This window comes from Citrus clementina, unplaced genomic scaffold (assembly GCF_000493195.1).
Source record: "Citrus clementina cultivar Clemenules unplaced genomic scaffold, Citrus_clementina_v1.0 scaffold_3, whole genome shotgun sequence".
Taxonomy (NCBI): Eukaryota; Viridiplantae; Streptophyta; class Magnoliopsida; order Sapindales; family Rutaceae; genus Citrus; species Citrus x clementina.
In genome coordinates this window covers 6505752-6532194 of record NW_006262339.1, presented here as the reverse complement: position 1 = coordinate 6532194, position 26443 = coordinate 6505752, and the positions used below count along the sequence as shown (strand labels likewise).

The 26443-nt window shown below is 35.8% G+C and overlaps 4 protein-coding genes and 1 long non-coding RNA gene across 5 annotated transcripts; 2 read left to right on the top strand and 3 right to left on the bottom strand.

Moving 5' to 3' along the window:
• Positions 1 to 5818: 5818 nt before the first annotated feature.
• On the top strand, positions 5819 to 8906 carry LOC18049141. Its single transcript, XR_002906570.1, has 3 exons — positions 5819 to 6096; positions 6859 to 6902; positions 8487 to 8906. It is a non-coding gene; the product is annotated as an uncharacterized LOC18049141 (long non-coding RNA).
• A 1395-nt stretch (positions 8907 to 10301) lies between these two features.
• On the bottom strand, positions 10302 to 12548 carry LOC18049140 (subtilisin-like protease SBT1.7). Its single transcript, XM_006440409.2, has one exon. It carries the CDS (start codon positions 12546 to 12548, stop codon positions 10302 to 10304), a length of 2247 nt encoding a protein of 748 aa, XP_006440472.2.
• A 2483-nt stretch (positions 12549 to 15031) lies between these two features.
• On the bottom strand, positions 15032 to 17317 carry LOC18049139 (subtilisin-like protease SBT1.7). The gene has a single exon (XM_006440408.2). The coding sequence runs from the start codon at positions 17315 to 17317 to the stop codon at positions 15059 to 15061; it is 2259 nt and encodes a 752-aa protein (XP_006440471.2). The 3' UTR covers positions 15032 to 15058.
• Positions 17318 to 18910: 1593 nt separating this feature from the next.
• Positions 18911 to 21692, top strand: LOC18049138 (copper chaperone for superoxide dismutase, chloroplastic/cytosolic). The gene is made up of 6 exons (XM_006440405.2): positions 18911 to 19297; positions 19420 to 19446; positions 19677 to 19749; positions 19854 to 19988; positions 20684 to 20907; positions 21290 to 21692. Exons 1-6 carry the CDS (start codon positions 19040 to 19042, stop codon positions 21551 to 21553), a joined length of 981 nt encoding a protein of 326 aa, XP_006440468.1. The 5' UTR covers positions 18911 to 19039; the 3' UTR covers positions 21554 to 21692.
• Positions 21693 to 22137: 445 nt separating this feature from the next.
• On the bottom strand, positions 22138 to 25053 carry LOC18049137 (nudix hydrolase 14, chloroplastic). The gene is made up of 7 exons (XM_006440404.2): positions 24772 to 25053; positions 24594 to 24699; positions 24379 to 24456; positions 24026 to 24118; positions 23825 to 23917; positions 22948 to 23046; positions 22138 to 22603 (listed from the first exon to the last, which is right to left on the bottom strand). Exons 1-7 carry the CDS (start codon positions 24990 to 24992, stop codon positions 22370 to 22372), a joined length of 924 nt encoding a protein of 307 aa, XP_006440467.1. The 5' UTR covers positions 24993 to 25053; the 3' UTR covers positions 22138 to 22369.
• Positions 25054 to 26443: the final 1390 nt, after the last annotated feature.

The window sequence follows — 26443 nt, the reverse complement described above, 5'->3', positions numbered from 1 at the left end:
AACACTGTAGTCTAGCCTGTTCAGAAATTGTGGGTTGTATAATTCCATTTGCAAGAGTACTTAGGAGACGGCAAAAGGTTACTGTTTGTAAGATTATTTTTTTGAAAAAAAAATTTATATAAACGATAATGTTGCACTGATTGACTTGCCACTCTTGTCTTGTTTGTATATTCTAAATTACCACTTGAATGATATGACCAAGTCCACGTCTAGTCCAATTTGTAGCTTTTAAGCCAGACGGGTACCTTGTTATGGATTTAATGGATGGGGAATTTTTACAGATCTTTTTGTGTGCTACTAAATAAGTAAGTAAGGACAAGAAGAAAATGGAACAGACAAAAGGCAACGATGCCCCCGGTGAAACCTTGATAAGTTGTTTGGTTCCGTTGCTCCAGCATTCAGCATCTTTTTGATATCGCTACATGAGAAGGTGCTTTTATTCCTTTCGGATTGGTCTTGACTCCCTATTTTACCCGAAATTGTAATATGTTAACAAAATTCGAAGGAAAAAACTATCACAGATGTAGACACTAGTTAGAAAACTCTTGGCTGCCCAATTGGGTTTTAATCTGTACCAATTGTAAGAACCAATTGATTCGAAGAAGTTAAAATTCCTGTTAAAGAACTTAGAAAAATTGCACTCAATGAAAGAGAGAGTTTGGACCGGTAAGATTGAGCGTATACAGAATAGAAATTGATCAGAAAGCTCGAACCAAAGTTTCCTTCATTGTTGTATTTAATAGACCCTTTATCTTTTCTCTTTTTTTCTTTAATAATAATGTTCGGTAATTACTATAGAAACTCTTCTGTCTGCCATCGGCAATGCTATGATTTTTTATAGATAATAAAGATTTCTTGCCCACTAGTGGGAACATACCTGTTCATATTTTTGCTTGGACTATAAATATGGTATCTTAGATCTTAGCAGAGTGCTGATCAAGAATCCATTTTACTTGTATGCTTGAACAAGCAATATTTGACAATTTTCAATTTTATTTTTTTGGGATCCATTGTTGATGCCTGAATCTATACCGTGTCCAGCAACCAACTGATGGAGGTCTCCTAACATGCTCTGTGAATGGAGTGCTATAGGTTTCTCTTGCATCCCCACTCTATGAAGAAAGATAAAAAAGAAAATAACATGCAATCTACTTGTCATAATTGTGGTTTATGAGTGTTTACCTCCTTTATGCACATAATTTTCTATTCTTGAGGAAATTTTATTATTTTACCAATGTATTGAATATTTCATCACACTTTATTTTGGTCGATCGGCACCTACACTTTTACATTTGATATGCATTGCTGCTGTATTCGACCGCCTCGTTTTTAGTTACATTTAAAATCCTCTTCAATGAATTCATTTCTCTGTGAAATTTGTTATCTTCAGCTAATCGGATATCAGATGTGTACGGACAAGAAGTTCGTATTTTATCGAAGTTTCAGCTCAGTGTTCAACAATGTGTGGTTCGTATCTTACAGTTTCTTTAGATCTAAATCTGATTTGCTGATGCTTATTAACGTAGTTCCGTATTGCACAAAATTTTACATTTGGTTGATTTTGTGAAACTGGGATTCGATGTCGAGTATTCATGCCATTTGCTTTTTAATATTTGAGTGATTTGCTGATGTGTTAAATTTGTACTTGGATGAAGGTAAATAGAGTTACAAAGGTTAGAACTCAAAGCACGGATAATTGATCACCGTCATTTGATTCTTAAGTTTCCTGAAGGCACAAACTTAAGGTTTCTCAGGTTTAGATAATTGGAACAATATCCACACGACCACCTGATTTTTCGCACTTTATCAAAAATATATAATTTTTTTTTTTTTTTGCAACAATTCACCTGAAGTTTACAAGGTGTATCACCACTCCACTCATGTTATAACACCGTTAGGGTATTTAATGGAATACTCATTAAATGACTATTTTATCCATAAAACTTAAAATAACTATTTTATCCAAGTTAAAAACAAGACTTTTAGTTACAAAGGGGTAATTATAAAAAAAATCTTAAAAACAATAATTAACTATCAAATAAAAATCTTAAAATAATAATAAATAAATAGATAATAGAAGTTGCATATAAAATAAATAATTATAAAAAAATCTTAAAAATAAATAATTATAAAAAATCTTTAAAATATATAATAAATAAATAAATTAGATAACAAATGTTAAGAAGAACACCTCCTTCTTCCCTGCCTAGATTGTTTTTAAAATCCCCATAGGGATTTGTGAGGATATCCAAAAAGCAGTGGCCAAATTCTGGTGGGGAACTGATCGGCAGAAGAAAGGTATTCACTGGGCGAAATGGGAGAGAATGAGTTATGCAAAGGTGAGGGGTGGATTGGGGTTCCGAGACTTATCAAGTTTCAATCAAGCTTTAGTTGCTAAACAAGGGTGGAGAATTATGCAGTCTCCAAACTCACTGGTGGCAAAAGTCTTGAAAGCTAGGTACTTTAAGCACGAGGGGTTTATGAATGCAAGATTGGGGTCAAAACCATCTTTTATTTGGAGAAGTGTGTTGTGGGGGAGGCAAGTGATCCAACAAGGGTCTAGGTGGAGAATTGGCAATGGGGAAAATGTAAAGGTGTACAAAAGTAATTGGATTCCCAGACCCTCAACCTTCAGGCCAATTTCAGCCCCAACAATGGCTCCAGACACAACAGTGGCAGAGTTAATTGACAACGAGCAACATTGGAAAGAAAAACTGATATGTGATCACTTCAGAGCAGAAGATGCAAAAGCTATCTCTCAAATCCTTTTGCCGAGAAGGCCACATGATGATCAACTGATATGGCACTATGATAAAAGAGGCCAATATTCTGTCAAAAGCGGCTACCAAGTGGCTATGCAGATGAAGTTCCCAGACAAGCCAAGTTGCTCAACCAGGTGTCAATGGAATGTTATCTGGAAACTTTCAATACCAGAAAAGATTAAAATTTTCTTGTGGAGAGCAGCCCATGACCTTTTGCCAACTGCTGGAAACTTATGGAAGAGAAGAATTCTTCAGGAGTCAACTTGCCAAATTTGCTGCTGCAAGATGGAATCCACTTCTCATGCTCTGATAGAGTGCAAAATGGCAAAGAAGATTTGGAAAGCTTCTCAAATAACAGTGGATCCACAAAGGGAGCACAACCAGGACATAATTGGGTTATTACAAGTCTTGCCTCAACTGAATGCCAATATAGAAGGGGCCTTAGTGGCTGCATTACTTTGGGCTATTTGGAATGCGAGAAACAAATGGTTGTTTGAGGGCAAAAAAGAGAATTCAACCAGAGCAGTGGCTCGGGCAGAATCTGTTATAGAGTCGTTTAGGAAAGTCAAACAGCCTGAAACAAATTATGTTGCAAGTCAGAGGGCAGTGGAGCAGAAACAGTGGTGCCCTCCCCCAAGAGACTGGCTAAAAATTAATGTGGATGCTGCAGTGGATGCTGAGAAATAAGTGACAGGCCTTGGGGTGGTGATTAGAGACTCGGATGACAAGTGTAAAGCTGCTGTTGTTAAGACCTCTAAGTATTTTGGTAGTGTAGTAATGGCTGAAGCTGCAGCCATGGAGTGGGGTTTGCAGGTTGCATCAAGCATTGGAGTTACTAATGGAGTTGTTGAATCTGACTCTTTAGAAGTTGTTGAGCTCGTTAACAAGAAGTCAAGCAATATGTCTGAAGTTTTTTTGGTGATCTCTGAAATTCTGGAAAAGCAGAAGACTTTTCATAATTTCAAAGCTCAGCATGTCCTTAGAACTTGGAATGGTATAGCTCATGCTTTGGCTAAGTTAGCCCTGCAAAGGAACGAAACTGTAATTTGGTTGGATGAATTTCCAACAGACATCATGTTTATTCTTTCCAGTTAATATATTGAAAGGTATACTTTCTTTTCAAAAAAAAAAAAAAGATTCACATACAAAAGATAAGAAAATGAACATATTGCATATGCTTGAATCTTCATAAGTAAAGCTTCTAGACAGGCGAGACAACATCTAATTGGAGGAAGCATTGAAGAGCTATTCCATAATCTTCTTGTCCCTTCTCTCCATCGCGACGGCCCACATATCATTACCGACGTGCTTCGAGCATTCGTGAGCGGCTTTGTGGATGTGATACTGCGCATTTCCCGCAATTGTTATCATTGCTGCTATGATGCCCAACGACAGTAATCCTTCAAATATTATCCATGACATGATTTGGGTTCTTGAAATTTTGATTTGAGTATGTTTTGTGTTTTTATCTCTATTTTTTTTTTGTTCGATCTGTGCATTTAGGGCACCAGCAACGCACCAGCAGTTGGTGGCCGTTTTTGTAAGAGGAATCCGTCATCGTTTTAGTGTGTTTACTTCAAATGACAATTTTAACCCTTTGATGTCAGCAATATTCTAAGGAAGTTATGACGGAAGTGGAACAATGATAACTTTGTAAACTTTAAGTAGATTATTGCCAAAAAAAAAAAAATTTGTGTATTTTTGATAAAGTGTGAAAAATCAGGTGGTCAGTGGATATTTTTCCTAGATAATTTCATTGAAATTGGATTTGATGAAACCTGGCTTAGCTGATTCAAGTTTATTTTGGAACTATTTATTTCAGTTTTCTGTCAATGTTTGAGCATCTTCTCTTGGAGTCTTGGTTGCGTATGTCTCTTCTTGTACAGCCCATTCATTATAGTTTACGTGGTGCAAAGATAGAATAATGATCATGCTCTGTTGTTTTTCCTTCGATTATTTTAATTGTGAAGTTGATTTTTATTGATTTTATAAAATCTGTTGGGTATCATATAAGTCAAACTCCATTTCTTTTATGTTCAGTAGATTTTGACATCTCTCTCTTGAAGCAATGGAGGTTAAAAGCATGACTATGTGACCATTCCATTTCTCGCCGAAGTTTGCAGAGTAATTCTCACGCTATGACTTTGATCAGCAATCATTTAGCTGAATGAGTTATTGCATTTTAAAATACTATTGGCTCTAGCCAATCGTCTCAGCATGTTTTCACATATTTACAGGTAATTTTTTTTCCTGTGGCACTATGTAGCTTATTCATCTATAGATATTTATCTGCATATTTTCTTAACCTATACATCTATATATTAATTAGTTTACATTAAAATTGGATAGAGATAGATATCTCCCCCCAGTTTGTGGGTGGAGCAAATATCCCTCCAATACTTTTGAAAATAGAAATTTGGGTTACTTGACAATAGAACTTGATCTAGGTGATCCTTATATATGTCTGTTTAAATATAAATAGCGTAATATATATCAGTGATTCAAAAAAGAAAAAGAAAAAAAGAAACATCTTGCTTCTCACATTTAAAGGTGTATGGATGGGGTTTATTATGCTTTGGCCAACGTCTTATCCCTACATAGTACCATGGCCCAAGCAAGCCTTGGCCCAAGAAGGTTCTAAAAACATGGAGGCTCTTGTAAATATTTTCATGTAATTAATGAGTTAGGTGGTCGTTGAGATGGTTCTAGGACACCATCTAGACATTTTCTTGTACTCTATAAATAGGAGGGGCATCGTTTGGTTCAAGACACACTAGAAACACACAAGTTCCAGCACACAAAGCATTGTAAGCTTTTTTTTGAGCAATAAGAGTTCTTTCCTCCCATCTTGAGCGAGTTTGTGTGAATACTCATTTCGACTTTTGAATCCAGCAACGTTCGGAGTGTGCAATGCTAACTTAGGGTTAAGAGAGTGTGATTTGGCGCCTAAGGCCGCACGGCACAACTTGGGAACAAGCGGGCCGTGACAATAGGCAGTAGCCGTTTGACTACAACTGTGGTAAAGTTTTCAGAATAGTTATTGATGGGAACTGTAATATCCCAATTCTTCTAAGGGTATTTAAATCTTTTAATTTTAGTGATCTATTTTTTACCCTAGTATAAATAGAATAGTATGCCTTTCTCATTATAAGAGAGAGGGAAAGAGAGATCGGTTGAGAAAAAAAAACAATAGGAAAAATGAGAGAGAGAGATAGAGAGAAAAGAGAGAAAAGAAAAGAAGAAAGTCTTCTTCTTTATTCTGTCATGGGCAACACATGAGATCAAGTTGCATAATTTGAATTGGGTATTGTTGAGAGAAGATTTAGATTTGGAGGTAAGTTTTAATTCTTGGTTTTCTTTATTAATTCGTTATGGAGAAGCATGATTGCAATAGAAGTAGAAACTTAAGATTTTGCAGAAATATGCTGACAGTGAATTATTACGAAAATCTTAGTAATTTTTACAAATTGATTTTGATTCTAATTTTTGGATATGTTAAACTAGACATCATCTAGAATGTTTTGAAACTTGTTTCAAGCTAATCGGATAAGATTTCAAATAGTTACTATTTTTCAAATTCAAGTCTGAAAACCTGAAAATTTATGATTTCAGTGCATAACGTGAATTACGAAACTATTTTTACCATAGCTAGACTTCTTCAAAAATTATGAAATTTGGATCAGTGATTTTTACATATGTCTAGTATGAGTCTGTAAATTTTCATGATTTTATGATAAAGAAATAAATTGTTTTGTATTTTTAAAGCAAGTGTGTGCAAAACAGAAAACTGTTTGACAGCATTGATGATGTCTGAAACGTCAATTATTTTCAATAGTTTTTGAAGGAATCAAGTTATGAAATTTTTATCAGTGAACTTTCAACATGTCAGCATATGGTCTGTAAAATTTGAGAGTTTTCCAATGAGGGAATAATTTATTAAAAAATCGGAGAATATGGACTGTTATGTTTTGAGGGCCGATTATTGAGGACATTTGAGGTTGAGCTTATGAGATGTTTAAATTGAGATAGCTGAGGACATTAGAGTTTATTATTGAGACTTGATTATATTTTATAAGAAATTTATTGATGATTTTAGGTTGATGATATCAGTACGCATTTGTTGCATGAGGATGCCAAGAGGTAAGTTAAATAAACTTTTAAATGAATCACAATAAACAATATATATGTTTGACTTGTGTGAAGAGCCTATTTTTTATATGTACGATTATGGATTTATATGTCTATGCTCATGTATTTATGTGATGTGTTGGGCGTGATTACGTACATGGGTATATGTATGTGTGAAATTTCATTGGCATAAGTACGAAAATGCAATGAGTTTTTTATGAATGAGAAAGTGGATTTTAGCAAATGAGATTTCTGTTTTACGAGATTTTATATTGGGGACCACCTCTTGAAGTTGTGTGGGGGCCGCTTCTTGAGACTATGCGGAGGCCACCTCTTAAGAGTCAGAGCGACGCAAAGTGCCACACACAGCGCAAAGTGCCACAATTGCATAATATGTATTTTATTGAAAGAAAATATGGAAGTTTGAAAGTGACAAAGAGATTTTAATGAATTTGTTTTACAGTATTTCCAAAAAATCATGGCATATTATCCATCTGCATTATGTATAAGTATGAATGTATTTTAGTATAAGAAAAACTAGTTTGCTTACTGAGTTTTGTACTCGGTATAGTTTATTGTGATTCAGTTTTCAGAAGTCAAGATTGATTCGTGATGAGTAAGAAGATGGATTTGAATTGAGAATGGTAGATTGTTTGGCTAAATTTTTAAGTTATTCCGCTGGCTTTTGTATTTGAGGCTCGAATTTTATCGTTTGTAAAGAGTTATTTAAATTCATATGTGAGTTGTGGACATATTTGTCTTTGAAATTCAAACTGGGGTGTTACAAGAACCCATGTTACCAATACGATGCATAAGGGAAACCTTGATGTTATGTATTTCAGGAGAAGTTTTTTTTTTTTTGCTGGCTTGCTCTTTTCTTTGGCTGCAGCTGGTACTTGGTTGCAAGAACATTATTTGAGCTTCCTGTTAATTAATATTTTAATATTAATTATGATATTGCGGATTTCTTTGGGATTGGGAGCCTTTTAATAGAAATTTAATTGAGCATGCAGCAATTCAGTTAAGCAGGGGATGCGTTTGGCTATGTATGAATAAAGTTTCTGGAAGAATTTGTGCACCAACCAAATATGTATCTTTTGCAAATGAAGGATGCCCCATGACTTAAAATCCAACTTTGAGACTTTTAACGATTATTTAATGCTATTTGAAAATTATTGTGTCCATTAGGTATTATAGACCATGTTTGGGATTGAAATTTGGCAGTTGTAAAATTATAGTTTTCAAATATTTGGTAAACACTAACTGTTATACTTTGGAAGATAATTTAATTTGATTTTACACGTATATGATGAAAAATCTATTATATATTTAATTTGTCAAAATTATTATTAAAAATTTTATTTACAACATTTTATTAACTTTTATTTCATAATTATAACTTTTTTTAACGCCAACTTTGCTCTTAAAGTTACACCACCTCAATACCAAACGTAATTTATAAGTAGCTTATGTTTAAGTCTAAAATAACTTCTCTTCTTTTTTTTTTTTTTATCGCTCTATCATTGAGGGGTAGTTGTTCTCCTTTATATTTATTTGTTATGTTTTTATCCACTAACAGTATCTTGTATTTTTCAGGTTGATGGTCGCCTTGTCTCCACCACACTATTTAGTAAAATCAATGGTTAGATTTGGTCTTTTTATGGGGAGCTAGTTGTTGCAGACCGCCTAAGTTCCTAGCCCAAGTGCCCACAATTTTTGGATAAGAGCTCAAACATAAGCCAATAGTACTAGCTTGGCCCGATTCTAGAATTTTCTAACAAACTCTAAAACATCTCAAGCTTGTACATATTTAGAATTTTCTACACATCCCTAGCACATGTAAATATCTAGATATTTAGGCAAGTTGGTAAAATTCTCTAGAAATCTAGAGTTTGGCAAGTCTTCCTATAAATAGGGCATGACATTTGACATTTGAGCATCAAGCTAAGAGCAAGCAACTCAAGCACTCTTGTAAGCTCTCTTGTAAACACTTTGCGAATAATACAAATTTTCTCTTTCGGCTCTATTGCTCTCTTCTCTCTAACTCTTTCGAAAACCTCCAGGCTTAGCTAGTCGAGAAGCTCAAAGGCTTATTTAGTAACTTTCGGCAAGAGTTGTCTAAGTGTTGCACGGGTTCATTGCGAAAAACATTCATCCCGTGACATAGTGCTGTCTTTTGGAGTTCACTTGCGAGGGTGACTTCATCATGGGTGATTTCACCCATACTGGGATCAATGGTTTCATTTCTCGTCTACTATCTTCTACTTAATGCTTTCACTTTAAGACTTGTACTAATAATGCATCCTGCCTAGCATTCCACATGGTTTTGCCTTGGCTTGTGAAATTTGTAAAATTTATTTGTTTGTGGCTTCTAAAAAATATATGATATTAGTTTTGGAGGATGATTTCATTGCTTTAAACTTTCAGAAAATCTTGACCCATAAGCGTGTAGAAGGTACTTAGACACCATATGTCATGCAGCATCAATGTGCTGAGTCTTTCATTTTATTTTGCCTATTTGAAATGCATGTACTTGGTGAATGAATGCTTTGAACTTGGTGTTCTGGCCTTCTTCGCGTAGGTACTATACTATTATGAACAATTAAATCTTTTCAATATCTGAACTGTGACTAGTTATTTCTCTACTTCAATAAACTTTATTTTTGTGAATTTAATTTACTCACTGTAATCAGCAAAGACCGGTGAAGTTTATGTTGAATTGATAGCTTTGTCAGGAACTCAAACGGAAATGGCAGCAGTCTACGTTGAAATGTTAGCTTCGGACATAGTAAATTTGACGTGCATAAAAAATTTGATGTAATATTGAAATGAGTGTTATTTTGGTCTTTTTGTATGCGAATGAAGAATTTTTTGCCGTGCTTGAAATTGGACTTTATAGTATTATGTTGAAAAGTAAGTTTATTTATGTGCACGAATTTAGAATCAGTTTAGCTCTAATAGTATTTGGATGCCTTTTTTGGTTTGGGAATGTCAGATTTTAAATTTTCTCATTTAATCAATAACCAGGTCTGAAATTGGCAAATATGGATGCAGTCAAAGGAATTCCCACTTTGCGGCTGCCTGGCTGTTTAAAAAAAAAAAAAAAAAAAAACTGTGTTTGGCTCCCCTCCAGTCGCACATTGTCTTTACCGATTAACACGACCTAGCGTTTGATTAATTAAAAAGTCAAAAAAAAGTTTGGCTAAATGTTTTCTAAGACAATGTTAAGTTAATAAATAAACACACATAAAACAACTTAATGACTGAAATTGAATGATATTCGATATTCAGTCAAACAACAAATTATTCAAGAAAATGAATGATCACAACGATCACTAGCTCAAGCATTATTCTTAGTAGGCTGCCAGCTTGCTTTGTACAAGCTCTTGCACCTTGGCTTGCGCTTACCCCTCATTCAAATATGACGACTAATGGTATCCTGACAGAATGCTGATCAGAACTCCATTTTATGTATCCTTGAGCAAACGGCATGTCCTGTCTGTTCCCTCCATAGCTTGTTCGTCTAAAAGTCACCGCAAAACTTGCTTTCTGGTTCGCCTCATTGAATTGGAGTGCACTGGGTGTTATTTCAACCTCTACTCCTTGTGGCACGAAAATCAAGCTTTTGTAAAGTGAATTAGGCTGACCAACATTTGTTACTGTCCTCGTATAAGTCTGAGCACCGGATCCTAATGTTAGAGAAAATGAAGGATAGTTTAGTTGAGCTTCTTTTATGCTTGATATCTCAGAACACTTCACTTTCCGCTGTACAAGGATCGCTAACTCTCTGTCAGTGTAATTTAGGCCACATAGATAAGGAATGTAATCATCGGGTTGGATATCAAAAACAAGACCCGGATCATTCGCTCTTGACGGGTTGACATGTCCTGCACCAATTGCGAAAATGTCAGCGGGAAGAAGCCTTTCATCAATAATGGGCTTGCCTTCAAGGTTTACAATATCAGTTGTTGTCATCATGGCTGATTTTATGGCAGCAGGCGACCAGTCAGGGTGCGAGCTTTTCAGCAAAGCTGCAACACCGCTAAGATGAGGACAGGACATTGAGGTGCCTGAAATTATGTTAAAGGTTGATTTTGTATTTGTGTTGTTCTCCACAGACACTGGCCACGCAGCTAAAATACTCACACCAGGTCCAATAATGTCAGGTTTCAATATTCCAGGGCTTGCCATGCTGGGGCCTCTTGAGGAGAACGAAGTAACTTCTGGAGCAGACGGCTTGCCGATTACAGTCCCGTTAAACAAAATTGTCGCTGTTGGTATGGAAGTTGAGTTTATGTAGTCTTTGATTCTCAACCCTGCTGCATAACTCACATGTGTTGCTGGAAGTACGTGGGGATCAGCTAATGTGCTATAGCCATTAATATCGTTATTCATGAGGATCATGGCAGCGCCACCAGCATCTTTCACTGTTTGGCCTTTGCCAATTCTTGATACAAGCCCACCTCTCTCACACAACACTATCTTGCCTTGGACATCAGTACCATTTAGTGAAGCTGGTTCGCAAAATGCAGATGATTCTTTACCATTGGCACCAGCATAGACAAGAGGCAACAACGTTGGAGGGAAATCTTTTGGCTGGAAAAGGGATTCCCCCTCTAAGTCTGCTCCATTTCCAAGCCGTGCAGTGGCTATTATGCTTCTATCAATGGTGCTTGCTCCCACAGTAAGAATCCATGGAGCTTCATTTGATAAAGAGGCATTGAACGGGCCTGTATTTCCAGCCGAACAGCTAACAAAAACTCCATTTTGAATTGCCCCAAATGCACCCACTGCAATCCCGTCCGCATAGAAAGGAGATGAACCACCACCAAGTGAAAGCGAGAGCACATCTACACCATCCTCAACAGCAGCGTCCATTGCGGCCAATATGGAACTCTCAGAGCATCGGAAGTCGGAACAGACTTGGTAAATTGCCAAGTGAGCCCAAGGCGCTACGCCAACTGCTGTGCCATTGGCTTGACCAAAGACATTGGCTTGTTCCACAAAATTCCCGGCTGCTGTGCTTGCTGTGTGGGTTCCATGCCCAACAAGATCGAATGGCGGCTCAATTTTCCCTGTTTCATATGAAGGAAAAAAATTTCTTGCACCAATTAACTTATTGTTACATGCTGTCACATTGAACTCACACTTCCCTTTCCATTTGGCAGGGGGAGGAGGCATTCCTTTGTCACTGAAAGAAGGGTGCCCAGGAGTTATGCCAGTGTCCAAAACTCCGATAATCACACCCTTGCCGTAACTTGAGTGTTTCCACAATCCTAAACTTTTGTGCAGACCCAAGAATTGAGTACTATGAGTTGTGTGCAGAGGGAATATTTTTTCAGGATGGGCTGATATGAACCCCTGCTTATTTCCCATGATTTTAACTTCCTCCGCTGTCAACTTTGCAGCGAAACCTGTAATCACGTTGCGGTAGGAATGTACCATGCGTTGTTTCTGGCCCGAGCTAGCGGTGGAGGCCGGCAAAAATGAGTTATACCAATTATTCAATTCTACCGAATCTGTTGAAACCCCACCCTCTGGTCTTTCTATATGGACAATGTAAGTTTGTAAGTTGCTTCCTAAAGATTCTTTTTCCTTGGCAATAGTTGGAGTAAAACAAAATGTGAAAATGAGACTAATAAGGCAGATGGGGACCATGGTTGGCAATAGGCTGCGCTTATATTTTTCCATGTTAACTTCTGAGTTACAACACCAACCTCATGACATATTTATAGTATACGCCGAGAGAGAGAATAGGCTGAGGACGTGAGAGAACAAAACCAAGGACGGCATTTCTACCTGGTAGCAGTGATTCGAAAATTGTGTGTGCTTAGTTACCATATGGGTTTCCTGGTTGGACCTCGGCAATGCCAGCTAGAATCTGCTGTTAAAACAAGATGGTGATACAACTTATGTAGCCAATAAGTAACAAAAACTTTGTAGGGTGCTCTAAATATTTGAAATCTTGTTTCATTTCAACATCAGATGATGTTAACTACTATGGAGGCTGCTCCAAAGTTTGCAAGCATCAGGCAAGAAAAATTAGAAATAAACTCTTGTCCCTTTTCATCTTACTTTGTTGCCAATTCATCAAGATAACCACTCTGCTATAAATAAATGAATATTCTAATTTGCTTTTGATAAATTCCAGCTGCGTCGGAGTAGCTCCAACTTAGAGCGGGGTATACATAACCGTTGGATCAGAAGTCAGGAATCTGACGGATGGGAAGAGAAGTTAGTGTTAAAGCAATACAGGGGTGATTGTCTGAAATGGTAAAACGTGCAACTGCAAGTAAGTAAACAGTCTTCAGTTGATGGAAGAAATGTAATGGTTGGATGACACGTTGTAAAACTTGATCAGTATTTTTTTTGTTTTTTTTCTTTTTAAAGATAAAAGGATGAACAATGCTTATATGGATATTTTAACCCCTACCTCTGAAGTTACTTGAAATCCATTAGGTACAACAAATAATTGGAATTGACAATCCCCTTAATGAATAAGATTATATGTAATTTGTCTTATCTTAAACGTACATTAATATTGACGTATCATTATTATTAGCTATTGTTAAAAATCTAGCATTGACAGATACAGAATCTCTTGGCAATTTAAATTATTTCAATGGGCTTCCTCTTGCTCAATAAGAGCTCTATGTAACTCAGTTTATCACTAAACTCGCCAGTTGTATCTCTGAAAAGAGATTTTAAAGCTCTAAGTTTATCGTTTGTTTGATGAGAGTTCAAGGAACAAAGAAAAAAAAAGTTGTTCATGTAGAATCTTAGGCAAAAATAAATAATTTATTTATTTTTGGTACATTTAATGCGGTAGAACTTCAAGTAATTAAAACATATTGGACAAAAGATATGTTAATTAACAGATAAATTACTAAATAACTTATTAATTATGCTTATACCTTATTTCTCTAAAAATATTGCATCTAGTATTCTCATTTGTAATTAAGCGAATTAAATATTTATTTTTACGAACAAACTATATTCCACATATTTTATTTATTTATGGGTGGGGTTCCCTAAGTTTAAATTTTTGAACTAAAATATTGATCTAATTTTTCATCTAAACAAATGAGGAAAAGGAACCAAACCCTTTGCTTAAAATAAGTAAAATCATAAATTTACCTTTTAAAAAAAAATTTCCCAAAAAGGCCTTCCAAACATATCATACGGATTTAATTGTATTTTAGCAAATTATAATTAATGTAGTATTTGTTTCCATATGAAATTATAAGGATTTTATATTTATATTAGTGCAATTGTACAAGAAAGCATGTACGTATGTAGTCATTCTCTAATATCCGCGCTCTCATTTTTTTTTTTTTCATGCTGATACATTTTAAAACCGTGGAGTTTAAGAGAATTAGTTTTTAATTATTTTAAACCGTATGATTTTATAGTTTATTCAATAACTAATTTTTTTAAATCTCACAGTTTAAAAACGTATTCGCATTAAGAAAAATGCAGGTGTCCGCACCTAATAATGAATATATAGTAGCAAAATTATATTATGGAGTGGAAGCTCGGTCAAGAGTAAGGTAGTGAAGCGGAGCTTGACATGATTCTTCAATATTTATAGGCCGTAGAGTGGCCACCGAAGGGAAGTGTTTCCAGAAAAAGACGTCACAGCAGAAGATGCAGGACAATTATAAAATTTTATATTCACAGAAGTTATAAGTGCGAGTTAACTCGGAATACTCTTTTTTATCTTTAAATTTAATTTTCATCAGGTTCAAAACCGTGAATGTGGATAGGATTTCATGAGCATAACAGCACTCATCACATCAAATGTATCCAACTCCTACTGATTTAGATATATTATGCCCACCTTTCATCCAGCGGTTGTAAAGAGTTGGCTCTAAGTTGGAGATGCTCCAACTAAGCCATTGCCATTTATAAAATAGCACTTTAGGTTGGATTTACTTGAAAGTTATGTAGTTAAATTATGAGTGGTTCCGGGTATTAGAGGTATATTCTGTAATTTATCTAGAAAATTTTCATAAGAACATCAATGATCATCTGTTCAAAATTTTTCTTTGTGAATTTCTGTTATTAAGACAAACTATTATGAAATTACATGGTTAATATTACACGAACTATTAAGAACTTGCTTGCTATTTAATCCCCGAGCTCCCAAGTAACTAATCGCAGTATTCTCATTGAAAACGGACAGCAATAGGGCTTCTTACAGTGTGCTTAGTAGAAACCCAGCTGAGATATCCTTGGGCAAACAACGCGCTTGTTTTTTGGCTTCTAGTAAATGTTATAGAGTATATTGCCTTCTGGTTCTTCTTCGTAAAAGAAATATTTTCAGGTTCTACAGTAACTGTTACCCCTTCGGGTGCAACAATTTTATGAGTATAGGATGACTCAGCTTGCCCAACATTTGTTACTGTTCTATTGTACGTCTGAGAAGTAGATCCCAAAATAACAGAAAATGAAGGATAATTTAGCTCCGTTTCAGCTATACCTGACACTTTTGAGCATTGCACATTAATCATCACAATGTCTTGTACATGCTGATCTGAGTAATTCAAGCCACATAAATAAGGAATGTAATCATCCGGTTGGATATCGTAAATAAGCCCCGGATCATTTGCACTTGATGGGTTAACATGGCCTGCGCCAACTGCGAACATATCAGCTGGAAGAAGCCTTTGATCGACAATTGGCTTGCCATCAAGACTTACTATATCAGCAGTAGTCATGATGGCAGATTTTATAGCAGCAGGAGACCAATCAGGATGGGCGCTTTTAAGCAATGCTGCAACACCGCTGAGATGCGGGCAAGACATTGATGTTCCTGAAACCATGTTAAATGTTGATTTTGTGTTTGTCTTGTTTTCCACAGAAAACGGCCAAGCAGCTAGAATGCTCACACCAGGTCCAATAATGTCTGGCTTCAAGATTCCTGGGCTTGCTATGCTGGGTCCTCTTGAAGAGAAAGAGGCAACCTCAGGAGTAGATTTCTTTCCAATTACCGTTCCTTTAAACACGATTGTGGCATTTGGTGAGGAAGTTGAATTTATATAGGCTTTGATGCTCTCTCCTGCTGCATAGCTTACATGAACTGCTGGAAGTAAATGAGGATCAGCTAAAGTGCTATAGCCATTAAGCTTGTCATTCATCAAAATCATGCCAATACCACCAGCATCCTTGACTACCTGTCCCTTTTTAGTTCTCTCACCTCCACCTCTCTCGCATAACACTAATTTGCCTCGAATATTGCTGCTTAGAGATCCTGGTGAGCACTGTGCGGATGATACATTACCATTCGCGCCTGGGTAAATAAGGGGAAATTGTTTTGAAGGGAAATCTTTCGGTTGGAAAAGGGCTTCACCGTCATATACTGCCTGATTTCCAAGCTCTACGGATGCAACTATGCTTCTGTCCGTTGTGCTTGCTCCCACACTAAGAATCCAGGGAGCCTCATTAGATGAAGTACTCGGATTTGGTCCCTCATTCCCCGCCGAACAGCTCACAAAAATTTCCTTTTGAATGGCACTAAAAGATCCGATTGCAAGTGGGTCTTCAAAGAATGGCACAGAAGCAGCACCAAGTGAAAGCGAAAGCACATCAACACCGTCATCAATGGCAGTATCCATTGCAGCATAAACTCTACTCTCGGAGCAACCATCAAAATCACAAACTTTATATATCGCCAAGTGAGCCAAAGGCGCAATGCCAACTGCGGTACCATTGGCCTGACCAAACACATTGGCACCGTTCACGAAATTTCCAGCCGCCGTGGTAGCCGTGTGGGTTCCATGGCCTTCATCATCAAGTGGTGGCTCACCCGTGCTTCCTTGTAGAAAATTTCTTGCACCAATTAACTTGTTATTACAGGCTGCCCCTTTAAATTCACATTTACCTTTCCATTTTGCTGGTGGTGGAGGCATTCCCTCGTCACTAAATGAAGGATGACCAGGTGTTATTCCTGTGTCCATAACTCCAATAATAACTCCTTTCCCCAAATTTGAGTCTTTCCAAAATCCTGAATTTTGATGCAAACCCAAGAAGTTAGGAGTGTGTGTTGTATGTAGTTGCAATGTCTTTTCAACGTGGGCTGATATAAAACCCTCCTTGGTTTCCATAGCCTTTGCTTGCTCTGCTGTCAGCTTTGCAGCAAAACCTGTAATCACATTCTTGTAGCAATACAGCATGCGTGGTTGATTATTGATTGAACTTGAGATGCTAACTGGCAAGAATGAATGATACCAGCTATCTAAATCTAATTTGATGGAAGTTGTAGCCTGATCTTGATCTGGTTTTCTTACATATACAATGTAGGTTTCTAAGCTATCTGTATCACTTCCATTGCTTGTCAGTGCAAATGCCGGAGAGAAAGTCAAAGAGAAAATGAGACCAATTGTAATGGTCAACATGTTTAACACTATACAATTCTTGTTCTCCATGAAAAAAGAATTTCCAGTTGATGCACAGATTCAGTGCACATTAATATAGCGTGTGTGTGTGTGTATGGTAGAGAGAGTTGAGTGTCCGAATGATTTGCCAGGCCTCAAAAGTCAAAACTAGAAGCTAGAAACACTGTCGTGAATTGAGATAAAATAGGGGGTAGTTCGGAATCAGCCCCGTTGAATAGATTTTTGCATGTGGCCGTGGAGAGGAGATGATCCGAGATAAAGAAGTCCCAAGCTAAAGCAGCTATTATAACGATTAACAAAATGTGGACACTTTATTGCACTAAATTTGCAGAAATTTCGGATTCTGCTCCGTTATTGATTGTTTCAGTTTACAAGCTACCTAATTCAGTCTATAATTTTTGTTTTCTGATAGCTTGGTTGCCTATACTATATGGTAAAAATTTATATATGTAGTTTTAACTTAAAATTTTGACAAAAAATTATAACGACTTAATCAAATTAAAATGATAAAAATTCAAAATCAACAAATCATATAATTCGACAACTTAGATTGTAATAGTATATGTACATTTAGTACATATATACATGAGACATTTAGTAAATTTAATTAATAAATGAATTTATCACACACACATAAACATTTTAAATCTAAATTAGTGCTTTTCTTGCATATGATTATAATTTTTTTTTTTTTCGTTTTCGAGAAGTACCCGCCTACATTAACAAAACTTTAATAAACTACTTGCAAAGTTGAAACAAACGTACCTGGTGACATCATATATATACAAACGTACCATTATTTCAACTTTGCATATATATATATATATATAAAAATTATAAACACATTCTCTAATCCAAGATACAAACTTTATTAAAATTCAAAAAAGTTGTTAATCCATATAATTTAATAGTATAATAGCTGGACAAATTATTAAATTTCAATCTAAGCTTCAGGCTTTATTAATGTCCAGAAAAAATTATTAAACTATATGATTTAATAGTCTTTTTAATTATTACACTATTAAAATCTAAATTGTCATGTATGAATGAAATGATCAATAAATACAATTAAACATTCACACACGAATTGTCAAGTCTTATTCTCGACTTTTTGGTCTTTAAATTACTTTTTTTTTAGGAGAACTATTACTCATGATATTTACACTATACAAATTACTAACCGCTCAGATTTTTTAACCCTCTCAAATATTTAAAAGACGCCCAGCTCCCATCTTATTTGAGAGACGTACAACTCTCATCTTGAAAGAAAAACTGCCTTCACTCAAACTATTGGACTCCAAGAAAGAAAATTTAAATTAAACTCTTATAATGTATTTGCGGGCACTCGAACCACTTCCCTCACATTTGTGAGGGAGTGGCTCTAACCACTTGGTTGATCCTTGAATTACCTATAATCAATTAATTGAATTTGATTCACATCTATTGACAGTCCTAAGAGATTTTTTTAAAGTGAAATAATAATAATAATAATAATAGTAGTAGTAGTTACTCCAATTATACGGTAGTGATACAGGAAAAAGAAAACAAATATTTATTAATTTATTTTATGATATTATTAAAAAACAAAAAAAAGGTAACAGTAACAACATCGATGTTGTCATGAAGATGAAATGTGGACACATCTAGAAATAACTCTCGAGTCGTGACCGGGCGCACAACAGAGGCCGCTGAAGTAATAACTCGGCCGGAACCAAAAGCCTTAAAAAAGACTTAATATAATAACACGAAAAAATGGCTATTCTGAGGACAGTGGCAACGTTAGCAACAGCCACAACAACAACAGCAGTAGCGGCCTTTGCCTTCCCTTCTTCTTCTTCTTCTTTTTCGTCAAAATCTCATCAACCCAAATCCCAAAATCTCTCCTTTTTCTCTTCACAATCTCTCTCACTTCTCTATTCAAATAAATCGCCTCTTGTCAAAAACTTCAGCAACCCACCTTCCGCTCTTCCCATGGACGCTTCCACATCTGATCACAAAAACACATCCCAGGTTCAATATAATACCACTTTGTTTCGATTCATTTCAAAGATATTTCTTTCATTTGTCCCTTTTTTTTTAATAAAGGTTCGTCTTTTTAATCTGGAATTGTTGTTGATGTTTGGATTTTGCAGGGGGATCAGGGGTTGCCTGAGCTTCTGGTAAGATTTATGGCGTTGAACTTTTGATTTGATTTTTGGGTTCTTGGTGACTTATATCATTATTGCTCTTGAGATTGATGTTAGTGCATTTAAGCTAAATTTTAGTTATTTTATCTGGACGCTGGAGATTATCATTTTCTTGTAATACCGTTGGTGGTGGAATTTTGATTAACACTAAGAGCTGTGGTTGTATTCTTCTTACAAAAAGTTGGTCTTTGGTTTTTAATCAGACAGAATACATGGTGGACATGAAGTGTGAGGGTTGCGTTGATGCCGTCAAGCAGAAGTTGCAGACTGTTACTGGTAGGCAATTTGCAGCCAGTATTTACTAAATGCGTTGTTTTAGTAGTTTATGTTAGTTGTGAACATCATGTGTTCTTAATTCTTATGTGGGACCCATATTATAGGAGTCAAGAATGTTGAGGTGGACTTGAGCAATCAAGTTGTGAGAATTTTGGGATCTTCACCTCTGAAGACCATGACCGAAGCTTTGGAGCAAACAGGACGAAAAGCCCGGTTAGTTGGACAAGGGGTGCCTGAAGGTCGGTCGACACAAATTTTCATTAGTGGATTATAATTTTTAATGTGGCTGATAATTTTCCCTTTCATGAATTACTTTTATCTGTTCTTTATCCATTTTCTATATTGTTAGTGTGTTGGCTGAATTTTTGAGAGTTTTGCATTTTTTAGCCTATAATTTACTTGGTACACCTAGGTATAGAGTTAGTTGAGGATGCGGCTAGACAAGCTTTGCTCATGAGATAGCACGTGGAAGGGGTACGTGAAATGACTTTTGTGAATTGTTTTGTTTAGCTTGGGAGGTGGGATGCTGAATAATGCCATCTTCCAATTCATTCGTTAAACAAAAGAGAGCAGAAGTGGTTAGAGTTCCTGTCCTGTTTTCCTTGTTATCCTTATCTTGGAATTAGGAGCCCCGAAAACAGCTTCCTGCTGCAACCACAGTGATAAGCTTGGATAATAGATAGATAATTAGAACTCATGAGCCGCCAATGAAATCTGAGAGAGGCTTATTTGCAATTCTGTACAGCCTGTGAATGACAATGCCCAGAAAAAAAAATATATTTATATTGGAAGAAGAAAAAGGTTTCTTCCATTGTCATTGGTTTTCCATTTTAATTTTATTCTTGACAATAAAAGTGTAATCTTAGTCTTTATGTTTTCTTGACGTAAAATATTATCAGTTTCTGATGCAATTTATCCTTGCCCTTTTATCTAGATTTTTTAGTCTCCGCTGCCGTTGCTGAATTCAAAGGTCCAGATGTATTTGGTGTGGTTCGCTTGGCTCAAGTGAATATGGAATTGGCTAGGATTGAAGCCAACTTTAGTGGGCTTTCACCTGGAAAACATGGCTGGTCTATTAATGAATTTGGTGATCTGACAAAAGGTGCAGTGAGCACTGGCAGAGTTTATAATCCAAAGATTGAAGGAAGTGTGAAAGAGGTTTGCTTCAGTGTATTTCTATGCCCAACATATTATTTTTCTTTTATTTGTGTTCATGAGTCTGTGGTAGATGAAATGGGAATATCTATTTGCTTTATGATGCCCGCTTGAATACTTTAATCTACATGACTATATCCCAATTGGCGAAAAATGTCTCATACTGTCAATAGCCATAAGTCTTATGCCACTTAGTAGTTTGGCAAACAAATTAATGTTTTGTTATTTCCTATATTAGTTTTACTAGTTATCAAGTATTAGTGAATTTTTTTTTTTATCTATTTAAGTTTTCATCTTTGACTATTCAGGCAGTGCTGTCACTGGTTTACATCTTCCCAATGATTTTGCAATGGCATTTTCTAACCGGGTTGCTTGATTTTTTCAGCCACTTGGTGACCTGGGAACACTAGTTGCTGATGAGAAAGGTGAGGCCTTCTTCTCAGGTGTCAAAGAGGTGCTGAGAGTTGCTGATCTGATTGGGCGATCCATTGTGGTATATGGTACTGAAGATAAATCAGATTCAGGTGTCACAGCAGCGGTAATTGCTAGAAGTGCAGGAGTTGGTGAGAACTACAAAAAGATTTGCGCTTGTGATGGAACCATCATTTGGGAGTCAAGTAGCAATGATTTCGTCGCCAGCAAAGTCTGATGCATTAAAGTATTTAGCAGTTTGGTTACAGGTGCCATGTCCACCTGGTGGGGGAATTGTTTTCTTCATCATGATGTATTTTGTATACATGTTGAATAAAAAAACCGGTTTACTCGACACACAAAATTAACCAAGGCTTCTTTGCTGGGATGGAGTGATTGCAGGAAGGCAGTTGAAGAGCCCAAAATAATAATAATAATAATAATAATTGATAAATGATTTTAGTCCCAATCTGGCTACTTTGTTGCCCGTCACAAGGCAAGAGGATTGCATTATTTTGCAGAGAAAATGAGAATTGCTATTAGCGAACTAATCTACTGATAATGTAGAAGACTCGCAGGCTGCGGCTAAGCTATCTAGCAACAGTTTTGTAGCAAAATGTGTACATTTGGCTATAGGCGCTGTAAGTTAGAGCTATAATGAAATCGTATCAATAGGCATGAAGCATAAGAGGATGGTGGTAGTACACATAAAAGTTAGTGTCCAAACATTTCCACTCTTGCTTCACAATTAAAAGCAGAAGCAAAGACGAAACACACTGATCATCCACTTCCCAATTTCCTGCATTCAAATGTTCATCCAAGAACAGATTGTGTGCAAGGGTAACCAGGCAATACTGATACCCTTTCCATTAAAAGTTTATCCAGACAAACAAATTTCTTATACACAGCCAAAAGGCAACAAAAATCTAAAATTAGTTGGTTTCATAAATCCATGCACAGAAATCTGAAGCTAAATGATTTCATAAATTCATACATGTAGCATAATATTCATCTAACATGCAAGAGACAGGTCTAAAGGAAAAAGGAGTTCAAATTAGGTTCTTGAAGGTAATAGCTCTTCTTTACTGGCCATCTCGTACAGGGCAATGGCAGTTAAAACCTTGGCATCAGGTGTGGTGCGCCAGAGTTCACGATAGGGAACCACACGAACCTTAATCAACTCACCATGGTCGCGAAGACCTGTCTCTTTCCCTTGCAGCTGCATGATGATTTCCTTGTCCACTCTTCCTCTGAAAAGAAACAGGCTGATTTCTTCATCGCACCCTCCCTAACCACGGAAAGCAAGAAAGAATGCAATTTTACTAATTAAACTAATAGAAAAAACAGCAAATCTTCCTGAGAACGTCAGCTTTGATGCCATCTCAACTTTGAAGAAATGGACACAAATGCAACTCAAATCATGTACGCATATCTTTTAAGATGAAACATGAAACCTCTGAACCGATGTATTTTTCACAAATTCGAAGACCAACTTATTCAAAACATGATAGTCTAAAATGCAAGCAATTAATTAATTCTTCTTAACATGCAATGAAATTTCCCACTAATCTATATAACAATTATCTCCACCGAGAGAAAAAGGAAGAAAGAATGAAGAAAGAAAGAACAAACCGGAGAAGGGAAGAATTTGCATCCAGTAGATGGGTACAAGAAGGCTGTGAGGTCAATCATGTCTTCCAGCTTCAACTGAATACCAGTCTCTTCCTCAACCTGTCATGGCATCAACTCTTTAATCATGCCCTAATGACTTAAATCTTCCAATTAAGATTTACCATAAAGCTATAAAATCATTCTCACAAGTCATGAGTTGTAGTTGATACATCAGAGATAGAGGCCAAAGCAGCCATTAAGCAAGAACAGCACTAAAATACATGATAACACAATATGGATATCCATTGAAATAAAGTTATAAGTAGCTAATCTAAGCTAAGGCTAGAACACATATGCATGACACAAACAGATCCTGAAATTGACTGCTTAGTTAATACACCAACATATATACAGATCACTATCCAATTTCATTTCTAGCTTGAAATCCATTTTAATTCATCCATTTCAAAAGGAATAAATAAAAAGGTCAAGAAAGTTATAGAAAAATGATTTTTGTTTTACATTTTAACTCCCATCTTAGAGGGTGAAGGAACCAATCTAAGGGAAATTCTTTTGTACGCTGATAGTGAAAAACATCCCACATCACTAAGTTCGAAGTGCCACACGTGATAAAATCAAATAGAATCTGTAGAAAAAAAGATGGTCGAATTTGAAGGAACAAATTCGAGAAGATAAGAAACACATAATGATGATCAGGCCCCACAGAGCAAATTGAAACTAGAGGACAAAAGGTGTTCCCTAATTTATTCTTCCACAGCACAAATAATGACCCAAAAGTAAATTGACAAAAACACAAACATATTCACTTATTCAGGAGATAATGATATCTCTATGCTCACAAAGAGAGCAAGAAATCCAGAAGCAAAATGAAAGAGACCTCGCGGACTGCTGTGCCAACAAAATCACCATTGTCATCATCCAGCATCCCAGCAGGTAATTCCAATATAACTCTCCCAGTGGGAACCCTTACCTTAGACATACATGATACTACATCAGCCTTTGGATAATGGACCAGATTAGTAGTTCAAGAAATTCAAAGCCAAAATTTTTAAATCAATGATAAATACAAAAACACTACCTGTTCAGTGAGAATAGCATAAGTCTCACCTTCCGAGTCCAAAAGAATTAAGACAGCTACAGCTGGTCCTCGTGCGAATACAATACCTGGAACCTAAGCATGTATTAGTTCAGAAAAAAAGAAAAAAAGTGGTATATAGTCTCCAATGTGGGATACAAAGCCACATGTTCATGTGGCTCAAGAGAAAGTGAGATTGAAAATGGATTTTAAACATCAACAAAATGAATAATTAACATTAGACAAAGACAAAACACTTATTACTTATAATTGGATATACCGAGCTTGACTGAAGTAGAATGAATTAAGTTGAAGTCAAAAACATATTCAAGCCATACATTGAGATAATTGGATACCTTTTGTCCCGTTTCCTTACAAAAAATGTCTGCTTTAAACTTTAGAAAACCAATACGCTTCCCAAACATATCCACTCCCTGCTAGGCCAGCATGAATGTTGTCATTGATTTGTTATAGTAAGTGCATTTAAGCAAAAAACTAAGGGTAATTTGTGAAATTAACCAAAGTCATCAGGGGGAGGGAGAGAGAGAGAGAGAGAGAGAGAAAGCGCAACCTGAATAAGAACTTGTTTCAAGAGCATATCACCATTGGCTAAAATCCCAGTTTCGCTTTGCAGGTTTTTCAACCATTGCTTGAACAAAGTTGATTCTACAGCACACCTGCGCAACCCCATCATCTTTTTAAAACAACAGTAAACCTAAGAATCTTAAATGCAATTTTATGTTACTCGCCTGAAATCGGACTCGGAGAGACCAGGGGCAGCAACAACGTGGACGGGTTGGCTGAGTTGACTCGGGATGGTGATAGAATGAGTCAAAGGCGATGGCGATGACTCGGTGGGCATTTTGGAACAAACTAGTCTCGTTCTCGATGATCTGTAATTAAAGTGAAGAAGAGGGGGAGAAGGCGAAACGGTTAGTCGTTTAGGGAGGGTGTAGAAGAGCTGAGACATGGAAAGCTTGGGGGAGATAATTACGACGCGTCAGGTTTATTTTCACTTGAGAAGCAGGCACAGGCAGCAGGGCAATGAACTTTCTTTTAGGCCCGACCCAGACTGTTGGTTCTATTCGGCCTGGGCCGCCTGTTGGGCTTTCTGTATTGCGTTTTCTTGACTCTGTTTCCGATAAATTTTTTTTGTACTTTTAAATTTTAATATTATATGCTTAACAATTGCCATTACATTGGTTTGTTTGCTTGTTCCGGGTAACATATTAAAAGAACAAAAAAAACAAACATCCACTTGGCATATGCACTCCTTGCTTGCGTTGACAGTTATGAAAATTACAAAAATGCTTCGAACAGAGCTAGCCGACTAGCGGAGTAACTCTGTTTCCAAGTAAAGAAATTGAGGTTGTCAACGGGTACCATCCAGTACCGATTTTTTATATTATAAAACTCATACTTAGAAAAAGATTTAAATTATCAAACTCATCCATGATCTACAATAAGTTTTTATTTTTTAAAAAAAAAAATCTATCTGTTGAAAATTTCAATAATTATTAAATCCACCTGTAATTGCAGTAAATTTTTTTACAAGTTTTCTCATTTAAAATCACAATCATTAAAAATTACTTTTAATAATACATAAAAACGGAAATTATATAATTCAAACAATGAATATATAACAATAGCCTAAAAGATCCGCATGCAATATTCAATTTTATATTTTATTAATATAAATAAAAAATTAAAATCTCAATATTAAAATAAATACACAAAATACATTAATCTAACACAACATATTTTTATTGAAGGTAAATCGTCATTACCTTGCTCCATCTTTTAATCAATATTAAAGTATTGTTAACAATACGGACAATTAAATTTTGCACAGCTATCATTAACAATAAATTTTACATACATACATACATACATACATACATATACATACATGTGTGAGTGTTATATATACTCTTATTATTATTATTATTATTTTGTACTTCAAAAATTAGAAGCAATCAATTGAAATTATTTACATGCTCAGCACATGGTGGGTGAAATTATTCACTAAATCATCCGTGTATTATTTTTTAAATAAACAGAAAAAGACACTGAAATCTCGAAATTATGTTCTAATTTATAAATAGAACTCAAACTCAAAGCAGTAAAAGTAGACACCATAATAATAAATGGTAATATAACATTTTAGGACAAAGTTTATCTAACATTTAAAGATAGATAGGGGAAACAAACTAATAATCTTACGGATAAGATTGGATTTTTTTTTAATTTTTAAATTTAATTTTGATGTCATGACATGATCGAAAGATGTAAGGACCACGGTGCACAAAGATGATAACATTGTTTTTTGTTTGTTGGGCAACCCACGAAAATAACAAGAAGAATAATAATAACGGCAATAAATTAAATAAAATAAATTTTCTAGAATGTGTCCACATCTAT

What these genes read in the sequence shown, in the direction of transcription:
- LOC18049140 (XM_006440409.2), bottom strand. Translation starts at nt 12,548, where the DNA reads ATGGTCCCCATCTGCCTTATTAGTCTCATTTTCACATTTTGTTTTACT.
- LOC18049139 (XM_006440408.2), bottom strand. Translation starts at nt 17,317, where the DNA reads ATGGAGAACAAGAATTGTATAGTGTTAAACATGTTGACCATTACAATT.
- LOC18049138 (XM_006440405.2), top strand. Translation starts at nt 19,040, where the DNA reads ATGGCTATTCTGAGGACAGTGGCAACGTTAGCAACAGCCACAACAACA. An exon ending in AGGGGTTGCCTGAGCTTCTG is followed by an intron (nt 19,447 to 19,676) that starts GTAAGATTTATG and finishes GTTTTTAATCAG; the next exon opens with ACAGAATACATGGTGGACAT. An exon ending in GAAGTTGCAGACTGTTACTG is followed by an intron (nt 19,750 to 19,853) that starts GTAGGCAATTTG and finishes CCCATATTATAG; the next exon opens with GAGTCAAGAATGTTGAGGTG.
- LOC18049137 (XM_006440404.2), bottom strand. Translation starts at nt 24,992, where the DNA reads ATGTCTCAGCTCTTCTACACCCTCCCTAAACGACTAACCGTTTCGCCT. An exon ending in CTCTCCGAGTCCGATTTCAG is followed by an intron (nt 24,700 to 24,771) that starts GCGAGTAACATA and finishes GGGGTTGCGCAG; the next exon opens with GTGTGCTGTAGAATCAACTT. An exon ending in TTGGCACAGCAGTCCGCGAG is followed by an intron (nt 23,047 to 23,824) that starts GTCTCTTTCATT and finishes ATGCCATGACAG; the next exon opens with GTTGAGGAAGAGACTGGTAT.